At 42.0% G+C, this 8,266-nt stretch overlaps 1 protein-coding gene across 1 annotated transcript; it reads left to right on the top strand.

Annotated features, from left to right (window-relative positions):
• Nucleotides 1-233: 233 nt before the first annotated feature.
• irx3a (iroquois homeobox 3a) lies at nucleotides 234-3,074 on the top strand. The gene is made up of 2 exons (XM_069690413.1): nucleotides 234-760; nucleotides 1,349-3,074. The coding sequence occupies exons 1-2, from the start codon at nucleotides 542-544 to the stop codon at nucleotides 2,399-2,401; spliced, it is 1,272 nt and encodes a 423-aa protein (XP_069546514.1). The 5' UTR covers nucleotides 234-541; the 3' UTR covers nucleotides 2,402-3,074.
• The last annotated feature ends 5,192 nt before the right edge of the window (nucleotides 3,075-8,266 follow it).

Raw genomic sequence — 8,266 nt, 5'->3', positions numbered from 1 at the left:
TAAAACAGACGCTAGCAAATAACAAATGAAATAGATTGGCGAGCCATAAAATGAGATTTGAAACCCCATTCAAATAAGAGCTCGCGACGTTAGTGCGTTTACCCGAGAGAGAGAGAGAGAGAGAGAGAGAGAGAGAGAGAGAGAGAGAGAGAGAGAGAGAGAGAGAGAGAGAGAGAGAGAGAGAGAGAGCGCTGTTTGGTGTGTGGTTTGTAGGAGAGGGGTGAGATTTGAGAAATAGGAGGGGCTTCTAAACGACTAGAAATGTCAATCTGAGCAAGGGAGTCCCAATAATCTAAAGCAATCTGTAAGGACCTGACCTTAGTCCATCCAGATCAATAGGGAAGTGAGGGTGGAAAGAAGAAGAAGAGGAAGAAATAAGGGGCGCAACCGGATCGTTTACACTGGCCGTTCCCGAGGAAATATAGACTTCCCTTGCTTGCACCTTTTGTTGCTCACATGCTCACACTGTAAAAGTGGATATCGAGGCAATTCCCTTGCTTTGTGTGATTGCAGTAGACTTTTTTCCCCCTTTCCTACCACCATGTCTTTCCCTCAACTGGGATATCAGTACATCCGACCGATATACCCGCCGGAGCGCCAGGGAATCGCCAGCAATGCCCGAGCCGGGACAGAGCTCAGTCCGTCCGGCGCACTTTCCAACGTCCTCTCCACTATGTATGGATCTCCTTTCGCCGCAGCAGCGCAGGGCTACGGAGCGTTTCTCCCCTACTCAAACGATATATCAATTTTCAATCAATTGGTGAGTTACTCTCTTCTCTCTTTCTTTAGTTATCTATAACTTTTTTACTAGAAATACCCGCACGTGCCTTTAGGAGAACTTTATTGGCACCTTTTACGCGTAAGCTTCCAGAACGCCATGGTGAACTTTGTAGTTTGTGAAAATGAGTTAAAAGTGGTTTAAAAGTGACGCATCAACAGACTGCGCTTTTTGTTCGCACATAATTGACTAAAACTGATAGCAAAGAGTTAATAAAATGATGCAGTTGTGCCGTGGGAGTTTTACAGGTAGAGATGGAGAACAGCGTATACAAGTAAAGGTTTGTTCTTGCAAGTGTTCAAATAAATAAATAAAACATAGTGATTTTTTTTAATTTTTTTTTTCAGCTATGACACTGGGGAGATGATTTAAAGCTGTGACAAAAATACATGAACCTTTTTTTGTCTGTTTACACTTTAATTATAAGCTCACTGTTGTTGTATTGCTGTAAATTCACATGTCACACTGTGGGCCACTATTTTCATGAACTGTTCGAAACAAAGTATTTTTTGATATTAATGTATTAAGTCTGATAAATCCCTCTGACTCCTTGATTCATTGTCTTTGCAGAATGCTCAGTATGAACTGAAAGACAGTCCCGGTGTCCAGCACCCAGGGTTTGCCCACCATCACCCTGCTTTTTACCCATATGGTCAATATCAGTTCGGTGACCCGTCCAGACCCAAAAATGCTACCAGGGAGAGCACCAGCACCCTGAAGGCCTGGCTCAGTGAGCACCGCAAGAACCCCTACCCAACCAAGGGCGAGAAGATCATGCTGGCCATTATCACCAAAATGACCCTCACCCAGGTGTCCACCTGGTTCGCCAACGCCAGGAGGCGGCTAAAGAAGGAGAACAAGATGACCTGGGCCCCCCGGAACCGTACCGACGAAGAGGGAAATGTTTACCCCAGCGATCAAGAGGGGGAGGAGGGAGACAAGAGGGAGGACGAGGAGGAGATCGACTTGGAGAACATCGACACGGAAAATATTGAGAACAAGGACGACTTGGACGACCAGGACGACCTGCATTCAGATATTAAACTAGATGGGAGGAGTGACTCTGAGATTTCTGACGGCTATGAGGATTTACAAGGGCCCGATCAGAGGTTTCTAAAGGCTGTGGGGAAAGAGGGCAAAGACGTGCAGAGAGGAGGCGAGCACTTCCACAGTCACCACCACCACTCTTCTTTGGACATCAAAGCGTCCCAACCAAACGGGGAACAGCTCAAACTGAATCCGGTGTCCGTTAACTCACCGCCCTCAGAAAACAACCCTGCCCCAGCCCAAAAGCCAAAGATCTGGTCTTTGGCAGAGACAGCCACGGCCCCTGACAATCCGCGTAAATCACCGCAAATGAACGGCAGCAATTCCGCAGGGCCGGCCGCGCAGACCATAATCGCCCCACACAGACTCATCTCTTCTTGTCCCGTTGGGAAAATCCAGAACTGGACGAACCGAGCCTTTTCGGCGCACCAGCTGGCTTTACTGAACTCAAATCATTATCTGGGACTGGCGAACCAGGCCACTGCCACCGGCCTGGCCCTCTACAGCAGCAGGCAAACGGAGGACAAGAGTCATAGTTCAGAGACTCCAGTCACAGGTACATGTCCCCGACACTGAGACGCGCATGTATAAATAACTCCAACAACAAAGACACTATAGTCCATTGCCCGTCATCCATTTCTTTTATTTTAGACCTCCTTTTGCCTTCTTTGCCTGTTTATGGATTTTGGTTTTCTCTCTAGGCCACACAGATGAACAGTGTTACAATGTAGAATACAGTGTGTGTGATGTGTGCGTGTGTGTGTGCAAATGCTTTGAAAAAATGTCCTATAGGGTTATGAAAAAAAACTCATCAGAAAGCATTTAAGAAAGAAAATATCTAAAGTTGAATTGGGTGAAAACTGGTTTAAATTTAATCGTCCTTTTCCTTCCTTTATTTGCTATTGTTCCATTCATAAGATTATTTTATTTAATGCTTTACATCAAGCCCTCAAACCCATTAAACCATCTAACACTAAATTCACTGAAACCCAGGATGGGCTCTGATAATAAGAAGTTCAATTAACGCTTTTTTATTTTCTTTGCCGCCGTTTCAGAGAGATCTAGTGCCTTGGATGCAGAGAAAAAGTTGTTCAAAACAGCTTTCCACCCAGTTCAAAGATAGTGAGGCTGTCAGTTAATGACATTGGGGAATATTTCGTATTTTAATGCCATATCCCATTTTCTTTTCTAAATGCCATATTTACCCAAATCAGCTTTGATTCTAAGATATTTCTTTTTTCTTTTTTTTTCTTTTTCTTTTTTTTTATCCCTGTGTGTGCGCTTGTGTTATTTCGTCAAGGCCTATGTTACACTTACTTGTTTGGTCATGCAAATGAGCTCAATGCAAATTCACTTCAGGCTCGTTTTTGAAAGGCAATTGTCACTTTTATATTACTTTGTGTTTTAGCTCTTCATGAGGCTATTATTAGTGTTTTTTTCCCACTACATTTTTATTTTTTAATTTTTCGTTATTACCCCTGTGTATTTCAGGCCTCTGAACCAACTAGAAGCAGCGATGGTTCTTTCGGCTGTCTCCTCTCCATAACCCCTCACCCATCCTCTTTTTTATTTTTTATTTTATTTTAATTTGAATATGGAATGTAAAATAAGAATAATACATCTCTGTATACTTACATTGTAAGCATGTCCTGTGTAAAACTGCTAATGTAATAATGTATGAACCTGTAGTCTGTGAGTTTTATTTTTCTTTCTTTTTGTAAGTTCTGTGAGGATTTGATGTTAAAATGTTTTGTATATAAAGTTAAGAATATGTACATACTTGTGAACCAAATTGTACAAGAAAGTCTATATTTTGGCTAATAAATGAACTGCTGCAACTTTAAAAAAAAAATATATATATATATATGTTGGTTTTTGGCCGATGTGTTTTGACAGCTGCTTTTGATGGTGGCTGTTATGGTGCACATGCAGCTTGAAGTGCATTGCTTTGGCGTTGTGTGTGTGTGTGTGTGTGTGTGTGTGTGTGTGTGTGTGTGTGCGTGCGTGCGTGCGTGTGTGTGTGTGTGTGTGTGTGTGTGTGTGTGTGTGTGTGTGTGTGTGTGTGTGTGTGTGCGTGTGTGTGCGTGTGTGTGTGTGCGTGTGTGTGTTAGTGGACAGCCTGGGGCACAGACTTCATCCTCCGTGGCAGTGATAAGTAAATATTCGAGAGGGATTTATCACACTTTTATAGTGGAGGGATTTAAGGCTAATTAGCCAGTATTGCGGCATACATTTGGATATTAATGTTGTGGGATTATCCCTATAGAGGCGTAGCGGTCGCATTAAAACGAATAATTCTTTCATTAATTTTCCTCTGAAATTATGCTCTATGAGGAGACTTTAGGTAATGAATGAGTGTTGGAGGATCGTTGCTACTTGGTCAGAATGGTTCAGTTGATCCTGAAGATGGATTTTGGCTTTGCAGTGCAACTCCCAGATCTCATAATGCCCAATTTGTAAAGCCTTTGCGCTTTACATTTATCATACATTTCCCTCTTCTAACGCTGCTCTGTGGTGTAATTGTAATATATCGTGGCTGTAGAACTAATAATAACATCATTTATTTTGTTTGCCCGTGATGTGATCATTTGCATGAGAGCCCCATTCAGAGGAAGTTTATGTAAACTTAGTGTTGGAGCTCCCTCTACAGTCAAATGCAGTCGGCCGTGTTCTGATGCGCGCACACTCACGCTCACACTGCTTCTGCTCATCTAGTCTCAGTTTTTTTTATATATATATATATAGCCCATTCTTAATTTATTTATCAGTTGTGATATAAAATTCGATAGTAACATTTTGCACTTATAAATCTGTCACAGGGTGATCATTTTTAAGCGCGCTTGTGTTGTTATTTTATGTTGTTCAAACGCAGCACATCTGTCAAAGTGTGGTGTTTGTTTTAGTGCTTCAGAAGGACAAGTTTAAAAATAAAAAAAATAAAATACACGAAAAATATTAGTTTTGACCCAACGTTCATATTCAGAAAATATAAGGCATTTTCAGATGAGGTCACAAGCAAGCATGCCTTTTTGTAAACATCGTCCAAAAAATGACCAATACGCACAATAAAGCAAAACAGGTGACAGGCAGCCTAATAAATAAATATATATAATTTTTTTTAAATTATTTTTTTTCAAAACACTCGCTTTTCAAAACCTTCACCTCAAAAAAAAAAAAAGAAAATCTCTTATGGTTGCCATGCTTAAATTGAGCCTTCCAGGACTTCTCAGTTACGGTTCAAAGTGATTTAAGTCGTTTTAATATCTTGTTTCAAAAGGATATTAAATAAAGGATACAAAAATTAAAGGTCAAAGGGGAAGAAATAAAAATAAAACACGTGGGGGAAAAAAAGCCGTCAATATTCTTGTTATTGAAATTTCGGCAGACTATTTAAAAAAAATCTCCAAGACATGAAATAAATGCAGATTCTTTTTAGTTTTTTATCTATCTTTAACTGTTTTGTGTTGTTGTTGGGGTTTTTTTTTTTTTTTTTTTTTTTAAACAGTTCAAATGTATTAATGCTCAAAACATTAAAGTTTATTTTGAGGAACAAACTTTGATTACCAAACTATACAAAATATGTGGATTTTTGCTGAAATTGTAGTTTTCAACATTATAGCTATTTTTTTTTTTTTTAATTTATTTACTTAAAACGATATGGAATGACGATTACATTTTCAAAGTGCACAGAGAAACAGTCTTTCACACCTATATGACTATAGACTCAGATGGTCAACGAGGACAATATCTTTTAACGTCGGCCATCCAGGGCAGCAAAGGCAGATGAAAAGCGCTGATTCGCTCGAGCCATATCCTCTCTAGGTTTAGGATGTGCTTTAAACAAACCCCGAGTCAGCCGACGGAAAAAACTCCGGAGCTTTTTTGGAGCTCCTCTCACCATGTTGCCTTCCTGTCTAATCAATTATCTTCCTTGAGAGCCCCGCCATCTAACTGCGCGATGCATATTCATAAGTGGCATCAGCCAGCTGATTGATGTAATAGTTTTTTTTTTTTTTTTTTTTTTTTTTTTTTTGCAGATGCTTGCCCTCATGCTTTTGTTAAAGGAACCAGAATTGCACTAACACTGATGATTCATAATTATACAACACAAAGACGAGTTGTTCATTTGGAATGCTGCTAGATCTGACAACAAAACAACAATAACATTTTTTTAAAAAGACTTAAAATAAATATTATAGCAACTTTTATATTTAATAAAAATAAGTCTGATACTGATGAGTGTGACATATGACATTAATTAATGTTATTCATGTCAGTCTAAAATAAACACAAATATATTTAACTATGTGGATGTGCTGCATGTGTACACGCTGAACGTTATCATAAATAAGGCTCCTCACAGTTCATAGGATGTTTGCTCCTGAGGGGCCCCACAACAAGCCCCCTTTTGATCATGAGGATTCAGTTGAAACGCTACTGAAGGGCCAGTGATCGTGTCTCGAGCTCGGGGCCTCTCCTCTGATCAGTGCATGAAATTAGGGATTAAAATGCTTCAGCAGAAACAACGTAATCAGGCCTGCTTATGTCGCCATACGTGTCCAACCTGCTCCCGGTTACAAAGAGCAAATGGAATGCATTAGCTAACATTTTGTTCAGAGCTACACGGGGACCGTTTCCAGCGGGGCATGGTGTGTCACTCGTTTTCCCTGCACGTTAAGTGGATGTTCTCTTGGCTAATGAGCAATAATCAACACTGACTCCTCTTCTTATTTCTGAGGTCCACGCTGTGTTAAATGCTCTGTGGTGCACACTGTGGCATCGCAGAACTCGGCTGCGTAAAATCAACAGGATGATTTATTCAGCAAAAAAAACTATGACAAGAGCAAAGAAGTTAAGACAATATTAACAAATAAGAGCCAAATGTGATATCAAGGTTGTTTTTTTTCCAGAATTAAAGGTCAAAGTACAAAAGTTCTCAAATGCCCCTTAAGGTAAATTTGTGATATTGAGTTATAAAAATAAAACTGACTTGACTTCAAATTCAGATTTACCACATTACAAAGCAATAGATTCTCAATTAGTCTCTCTGTCTTCTAATTATTTACTAATTAATTGATAGTTTTGCAGTATTAAGAGTGCGGGAAACACTGATGCATTTGACACAGTGAAAATAAATTGTACTTAATTTCCCATCTAACCACATTGCTTATACCGCATGTTGTCCCGAGCACTGTTGACTGTTGCTCGCCTTTTTGCCCTCAATACTCCGAGACAGGACTACATGGAGTGACACGGGCGGAAAAGGTAATGCACTGTTAAACAGCCATTTAGCAGGGTAAAAATCGCAGAAAGATGGAATCATTAAAAGGAAATCTAATCTGTCTTTTGGAGTGCTCATTGATCTGCGGAAAGGTGGACGGCAGGACCGGGCGGCTGAAAGGGTTTCGGCCAATGGAGCCATCAGAGGGCCTGAGTGTGAATGGGGAGAAACCGTGGAGTAAATAAACACTAGAGCGGCCCATTGGAGGGGGCCGTAGGTGCCCTGTGAAAGAGGAGGCCGCTGCAAATAAAGAGGGTCACTCTTGTGTTTTCACCTCATCCGCCCCTTCTGTCATTGCAGCCCCACCGCCAGTGCCACCCCCTCCTGCCCCCAGCCTGGACTGCTCTGCCACACCTCCTTCTGCCACCGAGACAGACAAATGTCACCTCCTTTGTGGACCTAGTCAGGCTTAGAAGTGGCCCACTGTCTTTGTGCGGTGGACTAATCCTTTTATGAGCCACTGTCGACCGCGCCCCCCCACCAAGTGCCTGCCCAGGCCAAGAGAGGGGCTGCCCTTTAGCAAGCACCGGGCCAGTGTGTTAGCTGACCGCGGGAGGAGCTGGGATCTGCTCTCGGGAACACATGTCCCACACACACACACACACACACACACACACACACACACACACACACACACACACACACACACACACACACACACACACACACACACACACACACACACACACACACACACCTCATACCTTCATACACAGGCCTCATAGGCCACGGCACTCCACGGCAAACTTGTCACGGCGGTCGCACTCTAGAGCTGAAAGAAGAGACGGTTGAGAGCTCAACATTATCCCCTTCCAATGATATGCGACTTCTGCGTCTCCTGCATGTTTTATAGCACATTCATTATTGAGAATGGAAGTGAAAGTGCAGCAGCAACATGTTAAAGAATAGCCAGGGAGCAGGGCGAGAGGGGTTGTTGTGCTTCTCTGGGTTGAGCAAAGGACAAAAGGCCCAGAAGGAGTGACATTCTCCGGGGCCAAAGCGGAGAGAGGGAGGGCACTGATTTCATGCCTTTTGTTGATGGAGGTTAGAGAGAGGAATTCTTTCACTGAATCCGAAAGGCAACAAGTGGGGAAGGGGGCGACAGGCCAGAGGGAGAGGCGTCCGGGCTTTTGCCGTTCACCCAGCTGAAAGATTGTGCT

The sequence above is a fragment of the Brachyistius frenatus genome, unplaced genomic scaffold (assembly GCF_029030835.1).
Source record: "Brachyistius frenatus isolate BFR_SWC_R1_liver_20210118 unplaced genomic scaffold, ASM2903083v1 Contig_9, whole genome shotgun sequence".
Taxonomy (NCBI): domain Eukaryota; kingdom Metazoa; phylum Chordata; class Actinopteri; family Embiotocidae; genus Brachyistius; species Brachyistius frenatus.
This window is presented reverse-complemented; position numbering and strand designations above follow the sequence as displayed.